At 37.6% G+C, this 17,489-nt stretch overlaps 1 protein-coding gene across 1 annotated transcript; it reads left to right on the forward strand.

Moving 5' to 3' along the window:
- Positions 1-1,065: 1,065 nt before the first annotated feature.
- On the forward strand, positions 1,066-7,347 carry glod5 (glyoxalase domain containing 5). Its single transcript, XM_048175756.1, has 4 exons — positions 1,066-1,280; positions 4,623-4,775; positions 4,875-5,030; positions 7,124-7,347. The coding sequence occupies exons 1-4, from the start codon at positions 1,227-1,229 to the stop codon at positions 7,244-7,246; spliced, it is 486 nt and encodes a 161-aa protein (XP_048031713.1). The 5' UTR covers positions 1,066-1,226; the 3' UTR covers positions 7,247-7,347.
- Positions 7,348-17,489: the final 10,142 nt, after the last annotated feature.

Here is a 17,489-nt window from a genome sequence, read left to right on the forward strand (position 1 = left end):
TCCATGTTTAGATCATAAGTTACAGGAAAACAAGATCCATTGACACCAAATACTGTGGATCTATGGATGTGACATTTCTTCATCAGGCACTGTTTATTTGGTCCCATGTTTTCAGATTTAACATGTATACTGGCCTTTGTAATAAGAACCTGTGGCCAAATCCACAAGACAAGGCTTGCCAAGTCTTTTTGTTTTTTTACAGTAAACCAGACTAGGAACACTGCAATTAAAGTTTATAGTGTTTTATTTTGTAATTTGCTTTGATCAACGAGGAATACAAGGAGCCAATAAAATTATAATGTCTTGTGTGTAGGTAATGAACATTAATGTTCCTGTGGTATTTTATGATAATATTTCAACCAATGATTCTGCAAGTGCAAGGTTTCTTTAAATATATGAATGCACACTGCAGTGTTGTAAACATTGGACAGTCTATTGCATATGAAGACTATTTTTAGTTTTGGTATAATTTCTGAAATCTGTGCCAACGTGATTGTAAAAAAAAAAAAAAACTGTTACTCATATTACAAAGAAACAAATGCGTGAATTGTTGATGAAAATTATGTTCTTTGCTTTTAGAACTGAATCATCAACCTCAAAGATATAAAACTAATATAATCTGCGTGCTCTGAGAATTACATTTTTATATTAGGCCTAGTTTTAATAATCTTTTTTTTTTTTTTCTGTTGTGATGGCTTTGTAAGTGGTAAAGATTATTTGTAGTTGTGTGTGCAGGCCAGGGTGCTCTTTTACATGTATTGGATAGGAGGACAAATGTAGCTTTCCCGTGCTTGAAACCACAAAACGGTAGAGATTGGCTCTTCCTGAGCGGCGCTGGGAAAAGTAACAGGTACCATGGGACAACGTGCTATTAATAGCAGGATCATAACGTACAGTAATCCCACTGAGAATTAACAGATTTTTAATTGAAAATGCCTAGTTTAAATATATATTGCCTAAGATCTTATTTAGACTTATCGTATTTGACTAATTATAGACATCCTCTGGGCAGCTAAGCGCCGGCCATTTAAGAACAGCCATTTTAATAGTTAATTTTATTCATAGCTTATGATATACTATGTTGCACTCGATGGCGTGTGTAATAGAGTGATTACGGGAGGCTGTCTATCGCTTCTCAGTCTCCAGTTGGACTTCTATGATTTTGTTGTTCCAGACAGGTTAGAACAGGTGATATTGTGTGAGACATTAGACTTTCCACTGTTAAAATGGCTCTACGCGTTTGCAGTACTTTTCTGCGTTCTTACTCGACCCACGGCAAGGTAAAATCTTTCTCTCTCTCTCGCTGTCTTTTAGTTTGATAATTACTTCCTAGTTTCTTTTAGAAAGCTGAAATGGAAAGTAGCGCATGGAAACAATTTAATTGCATGAGACTAGTAAGCGATTACGTACTTACTTGTTAATATTGTTTTATTTGTGTAAAAATGTGAGTTTCCCGGAAGTAAACTTGAATCCAGTACTATGATGACGGCTTGGCTCATAAATATTCAGTACCTAACGTGACGTCTCAAAGTGACGGTTCTGATTGGCTTAAAGGCTGACGTTGGTTAGACCTTTCTGGACCCTATGTGGAAGGCTTGTCTCAGTCATGAATATTAAATAAAATGTGAGTAGACAATTATGAAGATTACTAAAAGACATTAGTGTTTATTACTATTCATGAGTTAAAGTCCCCCTGAAATCAAAATTTAAGTTTTTTAGTTTTCAGTATGAATATGTTAGCCTTAATGGTGTGTTCCAAAACAATGACACAATTTGCATGTAGGAGATATAAGCATTCAAAACTTATAGTCTCTTACTTCTGCTAAAATGGATCACGGATTTTCATGACATCACATCGCACTTCAGCTTCTCATCGAATCTTCTGTCCAATCAAATGCTCTCTAGAATATGAAGTCCTCCCCCCCCATACACTATCAGACAGTGAAGCTGTGGCTGAAATTGGTAATTTGTTCACACATTTACTAGTTTCTACATGGTAAAGTGCACATAGTGCACTATATAGGGGATAGGGAACGATACAGACAGTGTAAATATGCTTTCCATTGACGTGAATGAAGTCCGTTTTCGCGGCGCAAGCACAGTCTGCTATGGCTCAGAGACACGAGAACACGGAGCGGATCATATCCACAAGTTGGCTCAGACCACGGTCTCAAAGGTATCAGATCAATTTAAATTCTGCACAGAATGCTATATTTTAAAGTGATATAGAGGAGATTAGGAGGATAAATGGTTAGATATTAAAAGGAAACAGAGGTTTTACTGAGTTTAACGGCTCTGGCAGAGCTGTGATATAAACAAAACGCTACTGGCTATTTTAAAAAAGGGGTGGGTCTGATCGATATGTCGCCCTGTCTTCCTGTTTCAGTTGAAATTACGTAAACACATTGAATAATGTTGCGCGTTCCAAGACACTTCAGCAGGCCTTTAAACTTTGGTTTAATTTCAGTCCTGTATTTGAGTCTTAATACGGTTACGTTTACACAGAGTTCAGTTATTTTACGGGAGTGACAACAGCATTATATAACCTTTATACGGATATAATATTCAAGACGGTACTGTAAGTTGCTGATTGAGACTCACACCTGTAAGACTCACACCTGTAAGTAAATGCGGTTGTCAATCCCAAAAACTGATAGTGTGAACATAGCCATAAGTATGCAGCCTTTTGAGAAGCACATTAAAATCATGAAACAGAAGTTGCGATAGTCTTTTCTTCCCTATTGTGACATATATATCTGAGTGAAATGGCTTCTGGGATGAGAAAACTGTTGGGCGGGACTGGATTTCATCCTCTGGAATTGATTGAATCACAGGAATTAACTAAATGGAGGCATATCTGAATGCCAATTTGCAGACAGTTGTGAAGGATATTTAGTCCCACCCTGCGCCGAGACATACATTGATGAGCCAAAACATTATGACCAGTCACAGTTGAAGCGAATATTGTTGATCAACTCAACAAGGCCACATATTAAGGTCTGGGTAGACTAGATGGTAAGCAAACAATCAGTTCTCATAATCAACATGTTGGATGCAGGACAAATGGGCAGGAATAAAGATCGGAGTGATTTTGACAAGGGCCAAATTGTTATGGTAAGGCAAGTGGGTCAGAGTATCTCTGAAATGGCAAGGCTTGTGTTGCATCGTACTCTGCTGCGTAGCCGTAGATCAATCAGAGTGCCTATGATGACCCCTGTCCACATTTAAAAGTGTCTACAATGGGCATGTGAGTATCGGAACTGGACCTTGGAGCAGTAGAAGAAGGACGCCTGGTCCGATGAGTCCCGTTTTCTTTTACATCACGTGGGCAGCCGTGTATGAGTGCGCTGTTTACCTGGGGAAGTGATGCACCAGGATGCACCGTGGGATGATGACAAGCCGGTTGAGGGAGTGTTATGGTCTGGGCAATGTTCTGCTGGGAAACCCTGGGTCTGGCCATTCATGTGGGCGTAAATTTGACACGTGCCACCTACCTAAACATTGTTGCAGACCAGATACACCCCTTCATAACAACGGTGTTCCCTGGTGGAAGTGGCCTCTTTCAGCAGAATAATGCACCCTGCCAAACTGCACAAATTGTTCAGGAATGGTTTGAGGAATATGATGAAGTGTTCAAGGTGTTGCCCTGGCCTTAAGATTCCCCAGATCTCAATCCAGCTGAGCATCTGTGGGATGTGCTGGACAAGTTCGATCCACAGCGGCTCCACCTCACAACCTACAGGATTTGAGGGATCTGCTGCTAACATTGTGGTGCAAGAAATTACAGGACACCTTCAGGGATCTTGTAGAGTCCAGGCCTCGGTGGGTCGGCGCTGTTTTGGCAGCACACGAAGGACCAACAGCATATTAGACAGGTGGTCATAATGCTTTGTCATCAAGTTTGACTAAGGCAGGCATACATTGTATTTTAAAGGCATTTAGTTGGCAGTCCTTAAAAGTGTTGACCTTTCACACAGCCACAGAGGTGACCACTTAACCAAAGCATCTAAAGACAATACAGGAAATTACCCCTGACTGTGAAGATATGCCAAATGGTATGAACAGCACCTGGTCATGAGAACTAAGACTGTCATCATTCACATAGTTTGGCTCTCAGTAGGAATGTCAGAGACTGGCAGAACCCCCTCACTGGAAACTCTATTTAATTATGTTTTATTAAAAATGTTTGGGAGGAGCACGTTCAGATAATTAACCAAATGAACATGGGAGGAGAAAATTCAGTCATTCAACTCAATTAGTGCGTTTACAGGTATATATACAGCAGACTTACCTCTGTTCCTTGAGAGGGACTCTGGGTTCAGGCCAAATAGCCCTGTCCTCGGATAGCATGCCAAATATGTGTAACCTTTACTCGATCTGATTACTCTATCTGAGTGTGAAATCTAATCAGTAAACTGATGCCATTGTGTTCACCTTGAATGCCAAATACATTGCAGTTTACTTTAGCTTTTCATGTGATGTTATGTCAGGATGTAGGATCAGCAGATTTTAAACAGACTCTTAAATTTGTAATCCCACAGAGGGGATGTTTATGTTTTTGATTACAGATTATGAGGGCATATACAATACTCTAGCTAAATGATTATTGGCTTTACTTCCAGTCAGTTCTCAGTGGACTCTCATCAGTCCGGTTCAGAAGTTCCTGTCCAGTTCACATCAGTCATCTGGACCACCTGGTGCTCACTGTTCGGGACCTGAACAAAACCACTCATTTTTACTCCAAGGTTTTGGGAATGGAGGTTGTCACTTTTAAGGTAGATCCTCACACATAAACCACACAGCAAATAATACCACATGGTGGCAGCAAAGTATAAGTATTCTCACCTATCACTTCAAGACTGTGTGCATTTCAGGGTGACCGTAAAGCTTTGAGTTTTGGAGAGCAAAAAATCAACCTGCATCAGGTTGGGAAGGAGTTTGAGCCTAAAGCCAATACCCCAACACCAGGATCTGCTGATTTGTGCCTTATCACCAAAACCCCTCTGACAACTGTTGCTGCCCATCTCAAGGTAAAATATATTGCTTTTTGCACAGTTTAAGAACTGGCTTCCTTTCAGCTCCTGAGATGGAATTTGAGTTGAATTAGCCACAACACATGGGACCAGTCACACAACAGATGAGTTCATTAGTCCACCACAAGTATTCCAAAGTAATTAAAATAATGACTATTAATTTTGACTTTTTATGCTTATTTATTTCATTCAAAATTTATTTCATTCATTTTGTCATTCAGCACTACAGAACATCCATCACATATTTCTCTGATTTTGTGCTTAATTTTCTGAGAATGGGGAATTCTTCCGCCATGCCTCATAATTAAGCAATATCACACAGTGCTGTTGTATTTAATACTATTTATAGGCATGTTCTATAAACAAGAAGTTACTATTGAATAACTTGAACACAATATTGCCAATATTACGCTAACATTATTCCATCTAATAATTTCATTCTATTTTTATGGATGAAAACAAAGCCAAAGCAGGCTTAAAGGTGCAGTATGTAATAATTTTGTCCGCTAGAGGTCGCTAGAGGCCTATTCAAAACAAAGGTGTAGCTTGATGACGGCAAGTTTGAGTGTGGAATCTTGGGACATGTGGTCTCCACCTCAACAGACAGTGCAATAGGACTTGGGAAGAAAACATGTTAATGGATGCGATTATTAACCTTACTGTAGTATGAAGCAGAGCAGGACCGAGTGTTGTGGGAGCTGAACGAGGCCGCTGGAGCAACACACGCCTCACGAGCAGCGGAACTTTTATTATGCCACAATCGCCGGCGCTGCTTCTGCTTTACCATATGTATCATATGTATTGACAGCACAATTTTTATTGTGAGGTTATGATGTAAAATTATGATAACTACACTGTAGCTGCTACAGTAACTAACAAAATCTATCCAATACTGGATTTCGTAAGTGTCGGAAAAAGACAATTTTCACATGCCACCATTACATATTGCGTCATGCTATATTGCAATACAATACAGCAAATATAGTTTGACAGTAAATTATCAAATTAATTGATTACTGTTTAGTCAGATGATATGAAAACGATTACCACTTGTTCAACAAATATATACACTCATGTACATTCAAAGACAATAATTGGGCATACATAGCAAACGCGAGTTCAACGATTTGCGTGAGTAGATTACATACAAATTCAATGCAAAGACGCGATCAGACTATGGATCAGACGCGTCCTCGCGCGGGTCTAGAAACGCGATGCCCCGCATTTGGCGTGTATGCCCCGTAATACTAATCGTGTTGATCATTATAATGGCATACGTTTTCTGTAAAGATACGAATCAAAACAACTCACCTGTCGAGTAAAACACAAGTGAGATCGGCATCTCTTTCTAGGTGAAGTTTGTCGCGAAGCTCTCTCCATCTAGAAAATGCAACACCGATATTGATCCTCGCTCTTTCTCTCCTCTTGTCCCAAACTCTTCTTGGGTCGTTTGGTTGGCCCGTACGCTTACGTTTACGGGAGCTGTCCTTGTCGACAGAACCAGCGGCAGATGGTAAACAGTAATTATGTTCCATAAATAAGTAACACAATCCACTATAAAATGTGCAAGAAGTAAATAAGGAACTGCTTGAAGCAAGCTAGTGGTTTGCTGAACGCTAGACACTACTTCTGCATTTGTCCAGGACACTGTTGTCATGTGGTTTCTACGTCAGTAAAGGCGGTAACAAAGGGTAACTGACGTCATTGACAGGCGACTGCACTGCCCCATGTCGCTGTTTAGAATGGGAATTTTCTCATTATTTACAAGTAGTTGAAAACATTAGAGATATTGTTAGTAATCAGCTGGACAAAATATATAACACTAGCCTAGTGGTTTTTGGATATTTTACTGCGAATATCTTACAAATTGTACCTTTAAATTCTGGGCTAAATTCTGCATCCTATTCAACTCAACTTCCAACTCAACTTCCAACTCAGCATCCAACTCAATTTCAAGAATTGAACTGAAATTTGAAAGGCCTTCTCAATTCAGTTCTGAATTATGCACATCCCTATTTTAGAGGACAAAACACTGAAGTATAACAGCTTGTTTTCATATATTCTATGATTTGCTGATATTATATTTGCAGGCATGTGGAGTGAAAATAGAGGAGGGCCCGGTTGACAGGACTGGCGCTGTGGGTCCCATCAGTTCCCTCTATTTTCGTGACCCTGACAACAACTTGATTGAGGTGTCCAATTACCAACAATAGACAGAAGGAGGCGCTGTATCATTGCCTGAAGATGAATATGAATTGCTCTGTACTTTGATGCTTCAGTGAATGTAATAAATAACTCCCACTAAGATTTTAAATGCTTTTACTGGTGGTTTCGGTTGAGCTAATATTTCCTTCTTTTTATAACTTCCTTATGTGGTTGCCTCAAGATCAAACCATTTTGGGCCAAGCACGAGTCCTCTTGTACTGGTCATACAGAATAAGGCATTAATATGGGCTTAATAAGTACCAGCCAATATTCTAGTAATATGCATGCTAATAAGCAAGTTAAATGACCCTAAAATAAAGTGTTACCACAACAAGCAACTTATTAAACAGCAAATATCAGTGGCATCAACAAAAAATAAATTGAGAATACTCACTATCACAGTGTTCATTTATAGCACACCTTTAAGCTAAACTTTTATAGACTACAGTCTCTGGGCTCACTGCTCACAAATATTTTAATAATTTAGAAAAGACAAATCAATGTCTGGCCAACTGATATTTAGGTATGAAGAAAAAGGTTAGGTCATGATTTTTCATTAGTGAATGTATTTTTGCAACATTTGTTATTTGCTTTTAGGATCTGATAGAGCGTTTGGAGACACGTGACATCAGACTTAGCAACCGGATATTGACGTACATGAAATGAGACCAATGACAAAATCTCTGTGAACGACACCTGAAGGAATTGAATTAAGGAGTTTAATTCTTTGCGCTATTTCATTCACCTTTGGGATATAAGGAAAGCCTCTCTATAGAACCTCTGAATTAGAAGAGAAACATTGTCTGCTTACCCACGCACACTGGAACTGTATTCAAGAGTTTCATCAAGTTTCTGGGCCTGGTTTTTCTGTCAAAATGAAAAAAGTAAGAAGACTCATGTTTACAAGAACAATACTAGTTTTGGTGCTCCAGTCTGAACACGTGAAGAGAAAAATGAATGTAATGATGCTATTTATAACAATATTTGGTAACACTTAATTTGACTGTGACCTTGTTATGTATGTTACATGTACTGTAGTAATGACAGTAAATTAGGCATAATTGCAGGCAACTAACCCTAAACCAAACCCCAATCCTAACCATATTGTAAGTACATGTTGTTAATTAATATTACTAATATTACTCATTAATAATGTTTTGTGATTTCATTAAAATACACTGCCATTTGGAATAACCAGTATATAAAATAATTTTACAGTCAACCAGAAGCTGCTTAACTTCTGCACATGAGCTAAAAAATGCATCACACAACTTCAACAAATCTTTCATAATAATAACCTGGCCTCGTTTTTCTATATGGTCCAGAAGCATAGCATTGGGAGTAAATGATTTTTGGAATACCTACAAATCAAATAATCTATCCAATCAAAAATTGACATTCGGACCACTAACCTAGACCTCTCCCCTTTAATCTCAGAGCTAATTAATATCTCTAACTCAAAAAAGCTACTCTTCAAAATATAGAATAATGTCAAAATCGGACAACACATTAAGCTTACCAAATGCTAAATAGGAATTAGACTTATCCTTTATGCTCAATGCCGATTTCTGGACACAAATCTGCAAAATATATATACCTCATGACAAAAAATGCCAACCTGCAACTCATACAGTATAAGTTACTTCATAGATCTCACCTAACTAGACAGAAATTGTTTAAAATGGGATTTACTTCAGAAACCTGTTCACATTGCACACAAAATAACCCAGACACCTATGTTCACAACATTGGATTTGCACCCCAATTAAAAAATTCTTGGGAAACATCACTGAATCACTATCAATCCTTATGGGATGTCACATCCCAATGTCTCCCTCCCTCTGCACCTATTAGCTGACGTATCCATGATCAATTTAAACAACAGTCAATTACTCCTAGTGGTGCTAAGCACCAAGGAAACTATCCTCATGAAGTGGAAGCAACACCATACATACTGCATCTTAGAAAAACTTATTAATAGATTACATCTCCATGGAAAACCTGTCTACTTCCGTCCAAAACAATACACTAGACTTACACCCCTCTTGGTCATTGCACATTACTTCCAACAGTCATGAATGTGCTGACCTGCCATTATGAGGACATTCCGTAGGCGTAATGTTTTTTATTCTGTACAAACTGTACATTTTATCCCCCTACACTACCCCTACCCCTAAACCTACCCATCACAGAAAACATTCTGCATTTTTACATTTTTAATAAAACATTGTTTAGTATGTTTTTAAAGCTATTTTTAATGAGGACTCATGAAATGTAATCATATTTCATGTTTATGTCATAATACCAGTGTAATGTCATTATACAAATTTGTGTCCTCATAAATCACAAAAACAAACACACACACACACACACACACACACACACACACACACACACACACACACACACACACACACACACACACACACACACACACATTGTATTTGTCACGTAATAGTCACATTCCTGTAACCCAAGTGTAAGTGTAAGAAGTGTAACCCAATATTTCAATCATATTCCTGTATAGTAAAAATAACTTGAACACAGAACTTTAATTATCATGTAGAGCCCAAAATTAAATGTAATTAGTTGAGTATACTTAGAAAACTTGAGGAAACTGGTTGCCTTACATTTCTCAAAAATGCTTTACTAAAAGTTGTTGGTTGTTAATACAAAGACATACAAAAGAGTTTTGAGACAATGATAGAATGTGCGTTTATTTTTATTTATAAATAAACTGTAAACTGCAAATACTTTGTGTATGTCTGAAACTTAAACTTTCAAAAAAAATAAAAATCTTCAACTTAATGAAGTAGTTAATGTACAACACTGCAATAGATTTCTGCCTTTTAAATAAAGTGAAATGCAGCATATTGTCAATGTTTCTTGGTCTTCTTCTGGACTGAAGCACAGGCTCTACTCTTCAGTACAATGGTGATTCACAAAACTCAGACAACAGAAACCCTTTAAATCCCAACAGCACATTATACACTAACAAATCTCTCAAGATCTCAGGTGGATGATTAAACAACAAAAACAGCATCACCAGCTTCACTTAGTAATTATTAAATGCACAATCTATCGTCGTCCCAACACTCTTTTGTATGTCTTTGTATTGACAATTTACAACTTCAAAATTTAAAGTAATCAATTTTGTCAAGTTTTCTATAAATACCCAACTACTTATATTTTACAGTGTATTTCTCTTTTCCTTCTTCCTCCCAGTAATTTATGATAAATCAGTCGTATGCTTATCACGCTGACATGATTTCCTACTGTCATATTTTTACTGGGCAAGAAGGGCAATGACATGTCACTGATAATGTTTGACAGTAATGTTTCCTCAATCCTCTTAGGTAATATAGAATTCTTGACAGAAAACTATTTCCTTGTTGCACTCACATGAGCATCAGTTTCAGTAGAATTTTTTTTTTTTTTTTTTCCATCATCCTCATACAGAAGATGACACTGGTATTGTGCCAGTAAAACAAAGGACATGGGTTTGTTTCCCACACTGAAAATGCTAACAGCTTTCTCAAATGAAACCAATTTGCTGATTTAGCTTAAGTTTTTTCTTAAGTTCTTACTAGAGTAAATTAAGCTACTGTTATATTGTAAGCCATAAAAATGAAGTGGTTCTGATTACAAATTACTCAAAATGCCACGTTTTGGAATCATAAGATTATTTGAGTTATTATTCCAAAACATAACATTTTGAGTCACTTAGTCAGTTACTTAAACATCTTTGTCTTCAAAATCTATCAAACAAAGATGCAGGTTCCAGACCCGTTCCTGGAGCACCATGCACTTTCCTGCAGAGTTTATATTCAGCCCTATTCAAACACATGAGAACCATCAAGCTCTTCACGATTACTAGAAATTTCTAGAAAAGTGTGTTTGGACAGGTTAGAGCTGAACTCTGCAGTGGCCCTCCTGGAGCAGGACATCCCTAATTTTAGGCATTAATAACTCAAAACAATCAAGTAAAATACTGAGGCTGTGGAAAATACCCATAAGCCCTTAGCTGTACTGTGTATGCATTTAAAAGTATTGAATGAATCAAGAGTGTTCAATCACTGACCCAGTGTCATGGCCTATACATTATTATATTTTAAAATGTGTTCTAATTCAAAAAAAGTGAGACAACTATTTGCAACTAGCTAGTGACCTTTATTTAAAATTCACTCTTTGAAGACCACATGACCACACTCACAGAGAAAAATGTGCAATTCTAAGGGTAGCACTTTATTTTACTGCCCTGTTCTGCACGTACCGCAATTACTGTAAGTAGATAGTATGTACAACAACTTGGTAATAACTAGGTTCACTAACCCTGAACCTACTGTAACTCTAAGCCATAATAAGGCCATGTAGATGCCTTTTATTACTTTTATTTATTTTCTTGAGTGCACTGTAGATAAAATAAAGTGCACCCATTCCAAGTTACATTCCTTTGGTTTTTTTAAGGTCAGCAGTTTGTATGCTCTTGTTTTATAAGGTCAGCTAATTCCTTTGGTAACACTTTGTCATGGGTTTTTAAAGACACATTGATAAAATGTATACCTTGAATACACTGTAAGTTGGTTTGGATAGAAGTGTCTGCCAAATGTAGACAAATACATTTGATTTAATTAATATAAATGCTGTCCATGCAAATTTGTAATTCCCCAGTCTTGTTAGTTCCTCAGTGGTTTTACTGAAATTCCATGTGATATCTGACTGCTCATCTGTTTATGATGATGTTCTTCTGATTGTTCATTATCATATGTTTCCATGTTCCCTGCACTGTTTTATGTTGTTTTATTGTCTGTCAGCTGAGTGACTTCATCAGCTCTATAAGAGTTTTATTATGTGAGATTTGATTGACTGTAACTCTTATTTGTTTTTTTATGATTATATATGGAAAATATTGAAGTTCACCTGTCAGTGTCCACCTGCCTGGGTCACAGTAGCATCAAACGCTGTTCAAAAATGTTCTCCTCATGATAAAACAAAGACTGTTAAAGGCCTTTCTTAGCTTTGCAGTCATTATGTCTGCAAACATACCACTACAAAGTTTTCCTCAAAACTTGTTTGACATGTTCTTGTTAGTGCACAATGAATTATACACTACAAACAATTACTTTAATTTATCTTATGTAACAATACAACAATATATGTCTCTTAATGTGTACTTGTCTGATTATAGAACAATTTAGATAATTCATCAGTTAATAACCTGCAATAGTGTGATTAGAACTGTGATAGTGCTGCCAGCTGACAAAGGATTAGAAGACGATAAGTATTGAGTTCCCGTAAAGCCCAGGCTTTAAAAGTAAAAACATTCTCTTCCTTCTTCTTGGTATAACAAGAAGTCAGATATAAGATATCCAAGCATCTAATCAGAGTTTCTTTTATTCTTGTATTACTGTACACTCATTCACAATCTTTCCAGTATTTCTATTTAATAATTTTCCGCCATCAGGCTTTGAAGAAACTGTAAAGCTCCAGTTTGTTGGACTCCCTTCCCACAAATTCACGAGCTTCCTTCTTTTATTGTGTTTTTTCAATCTTAATGTTTGTATTTAATGAAGGTATTTTCAAATAGTTTGCCAAAGGTTATTTAGTTAGTAATACTCTTAAACCACTCTCTGTTTATATTGGATTAACATTTTGTTTGATGATCATATTTTTTTTTTTTTTCAAGATAATCTATTAGGTGCTTCCGGCTTCCTTATTTTCAAGGGTGTCAGTGACGTTCTCATAAATTCCTCCCTACTGTGTCACTTTTTCATGACTGACACTGCTTTTGTGTGAATAGTAAAAATAGCCCAGTAAAATGTAAACTATTAACCAACCCTTTGATAGCATCTGGAAATCACCTACTGAATATGTACAGTGCCCTCCACTAATATTGACACAAGTAAAACAATTGAAAATGGGGGAAAAATCTCATTATGAAATAAATGTTTTTCTTTAGTTCATGTTGGCCACAATTATTGGCACCCAATTATTGCTACGTCCTTTTCCCAAGATAACAGCTCTGAGTCTTCTTCTATAATGCCTGATAAGTTTGGAGAACACCTGACAAGAGATCAGAGACCATTCCTTCATACAGAATCTCTCCAGATCCTTCAGATTCCCAGCTCCATGTTGGTGCTTCTTCTCTTCAGTTCACACAGTTCTTTAGGGTTCATGTCAGGGGACTGGGATGGCCATGGCAGAAGCTTCATTTAGTGCTCTTTGACAGATTTTTGTGTTGATTTTGATGTTTGTTTTGAATCATTGTCCTGATGGAAGATCCAACCATGGCCCATCATAAGATTTCTAGCAGAAGCAGTCAGGTTTTGATTTTTATCTGTTAGTATTTGATAGAATCCATGATACCATGTATCTGAACAAAATGTCCAGGACCTCCAGAAAAACAAATAGGCCCACAACATTAAAGATCCAGCAGCATATTTAACAGTGGGCATGGGGTATTTTTTATCCATGTGTGCACCAAACCCATCTGGTGGGTTTGCTGCCAAAAAGCTCTTTTTTTTTTTTAAGTTTCATCTGACCATAGAAGCCGGTCCCTTTTGAAGTTCCAGAAGTGTCTGACAACTGAATATGCTGGAATTTGTTTTTGGATGAGCGAGGAGGATTTTTCTTGAAACACTCCCAAACAACTTTTGGTGATGTAGGTGCTGTTTGGTCATTTTTCAGGATGTGGCTTCAGCAGGAACATGCGGGACAGCAGTGATCGACCTTCTTGGCACAAACCCTTTCCCATCCTCTGCCCCAATAGGTGCGGGGGGAATAGGAGGCTTATGCAGGGTGCTGGAAGAGCCCACAACAATGGCATTTTATTAGGGATCCCAATTTGTCGGTTCAGTTCAGACGTGACGTCACACGTGAACAACTGAAAGGGAACGTCTCGGTTATGTATGTAACCCTCGTTCCCTGAAGGAGGGAACGGAGACATCACGTCGCCACTATTCCTGTGCCACTGCTGAGCAGCCGGGTCACCGGCTCGGCTCCTCAGTGAAAACAAGAATATGCGTAGCATCCGCTTCCGTATTTATACCCACGCTGCGGGGCGGAGTGCGAGGTGCAAAACCCACATGCCAATGTGCATTGGCTCGTTTAGTTTACACCAGTGGTGTAATGTAACGAAGAAATAATACTTCGTTACCGTACTTAAGTATTTTTTTGGGAGAATATGTACTTTACTTGAGTTTTTATATTTCTGTCAACTTTTACTTTTACTCCACTGCATTTCCTAAATAAAATATATACTTTTACTCTGATACATTTTCCCAAAACATTTTTGTTTCGGAAGAACACAGACTGCAAGCAAGCATGTGCAAACAACTGCTCACACAACCGCAGCTGATTTTATTTTCTGGGTTGCGTCCATTGCTGGAGCGGCTGAGAAGAGTGTGCTGTCATTAATTATACAGTACAAGAGTGGCCTCTAGAGGCGAAATAAAACGACACTGTAACACATATTTTGATTAGATAATCATCAAGTTTTCTAAAATAGAGGCAACTAATGTGTGAAAGTATACATAAAATAGACCCATACTATGCCTTTGTGTGTAATAGTGATGTTCGGTTCTTGAACGAATCGTTCTTTTGAACCGGTTGAAACCGGTTCACAGAAAGTAACCGGTCGAGCCGGTTCTCTTATTGAACTGAATCGAACTTTATTTCTGGGTTGATGACGCAAGGGAGGCCATATAAGTCCACTATAAGGAGAATAATCCTGGAATGTTTTCATCAAAAACCTTAATTTCTTTTCGACTGAAGATGGAAAGAAAGACAGGAACATCTTGGATGACATGAATGAGTGAATTATCAGGAAAATTTTATTTGAAAGTGAACTAATCTTTTAAGTACGTTTAATATCAAGTACTTAAGTACAAAAAATATCACAAACTTTTACTCAAGTAACATTCTAAACAGTGACTTTAACTTCTACCAAAGTCATTTTCTGGTAAGATATCTGTACTTTTACTCAAGTATGGTTTTCGAGTACTTTATACACCACTGGTTTACACTCAAAGTAGATTGGTCTTTCAAGCGAGATCCCAATTCATCGGTTCAGTTCAGACGTGACGTCTCCGTTCCCTCCTTCAGGGAAAGAGGGTTACATAGCCAAGACGGTTTCTGTATGACAAAAAAACAAACAAAAAAACACAGTTTATATCTTTCTTTTTTTGTTTTATAGGCTCCTGATAATTAATTATACAATACATAAAAGAATGATGTGACATACTGTATGACACTGTTATGAAACCAAAATCCCCTATTTGTCTCTTTCTATTGTTTCATTCCAAGGAAGTTACAAAATGCAAAAACTTGCTTTCAATTCACAGTTAACAATTTTCTATAGACTATAGACTATTGTAGGCGTCACAAAACTCCTAACTGGAATTACCTCTATCCCACACCAATTGCAAAGGCTCTGTCATTGATGAAATTCCCTTACAATAGATTATACAAAGAGCGCAGATACTGTAACCAAATAAACAAATGTAATTTAGTGCAAAATACTGTAAAATGAGAACAGTCAGCTACTCTTTCTGAATGAAAGCAAATAAAAAGAAAAATGATCGCAGTCAACTCATGAAACAGGAAAACTGAAACTCTCCCTAGGGAGCACACTATTGAGTGTTCAACACTGTACAATACATTTATCACCTGGAACAATGGTGGAAATTCCGCAAGATTCCAATTTATTGTCCTCACAACATGAAATGCATTTAAGAATTAGAAGTTTGTTCTACATTCTGTTGTACAGTAATACACTGGCCTGCTAACTGGCAGTAAAGGCATCTTTTGTTCATCTAACCCATGTCCTGAACCACTTTGCTAGAAAGTAGTCATTTAGCGGATATTTGTATCCAAAGTACACTTATTACAGGAACAATATCCCTTGAGCAACCTGGCGTGAATTGACTTTCTCAACCTTTCAAGGAATTAACTTCAACCTCACCGCACCCTCCTCCTCTGCTGAATTAATATAAAATGGGAAATGGGAAAATATTGGCTCCCCAATTATTTTACCCCTGTTGATCTTTGACTCTTTGTTTGTAGAATGGAGGATGAGACACTGAGACTGAACTTATTGTTTCATCTCCAATATTTGATTAAAATTCACATATGAACTCTCCCCATTTGGAAATGTAATACACCAGACACTTGGTGACAGTTTCTTTCCAGTTCAGTCCTGTGGTGTGTGGGAGGTCGATAGGGTGATTTAATGTTGCCCGATCCAAAACAAGGTCATCATGGTCTCGTTGTCGAGGTGGCTGGTGATGGCAAGGCAACAAAAGTTATTGCCAAACAAAAAGAATTCATGGCTCTCCTGAGCCACAGAGATTAACTTTGCCCGTTCATCCATTTGGGTGGTTCGGTCTTATGTCACGGGTGGTTGCAATAAGGCTGACGAAGACGAAGATAATAGTTCCAAAATTAAGGCTTAATGAATAATCTAAAAGGCAGGTAAACAGGTAGCAATACACACTGAACAAAGACGAGACCAAACAATGACAGACTGTGAAGGGAGAAATTAAATAGTTACACAAACAATATGATTAATGACGAGCACCTGAATGAACTAATAATGAGGAACGGGCAAACTGAACAAAGGAACACAAGTGATAAATGAAAACAAAATGAAAGTCCATGATAATGAAACTAAACAACAGACTTGACATTTCTATAAAGATATTTTAGATTTAGTTTGCATGGAGCTGCTAAATCTCCAACCTCCAGGGAATCACCCGTTTTAAACAAACGCGGGCAAAAGGAGAATGCAACAGAGGTCGTAATAAAACCAGAATCAACTTTGACTTGGCTTTTCGGCGATGGATGAGAACTGAGGGATTTGAATTTGTTGTAACAGTGATGTGGAGATGATGTTTTTATTACTCAGCAGGTGAGTATGGTTATTGAACAGATATGTTGCTCTCTAACAGAGTTCATTGTAAAGCATGATCTATTGTGAAGGCAAGGCAAGTTTATTTATATAGCACATTTCATACACAATGGTAATTCAAAGTGCTTTACATGAAAAGGAAACAAATACATAAGAATAAAAATGGAATGGAAAGGAAACAAATACATAAGAATAAAAATGGAATGCATAGGAAATAAAACTAACAAAAAAGCAGAGAATACTCCGCCCTTATTGTTACCCGATTTGGTCCATTTGCCCCACCTGCTCTCCCTCGTTACCTTCCTGATTTCCTTTCCCATTTATTCTTCAGGTTGTGTCTGAAA

Source organism: Megalobrama amblycephala, linkage group LG23 (assembly GCF_018812025.1).
Source record: "Megalobrama amblycephala isolate DHTTF-2021 linkage group LG23, ASM1881202v1, whole genome shotgun sequence".
In the NCBI taxonomy this organism is placed as follows: domain Eukaryota; kingdom Metazoa; phylum Chordata; class Actinopteri; order Cypriniformes; family Xenocyprididae; genus Megalobrama; species Megalobrama amblycephala.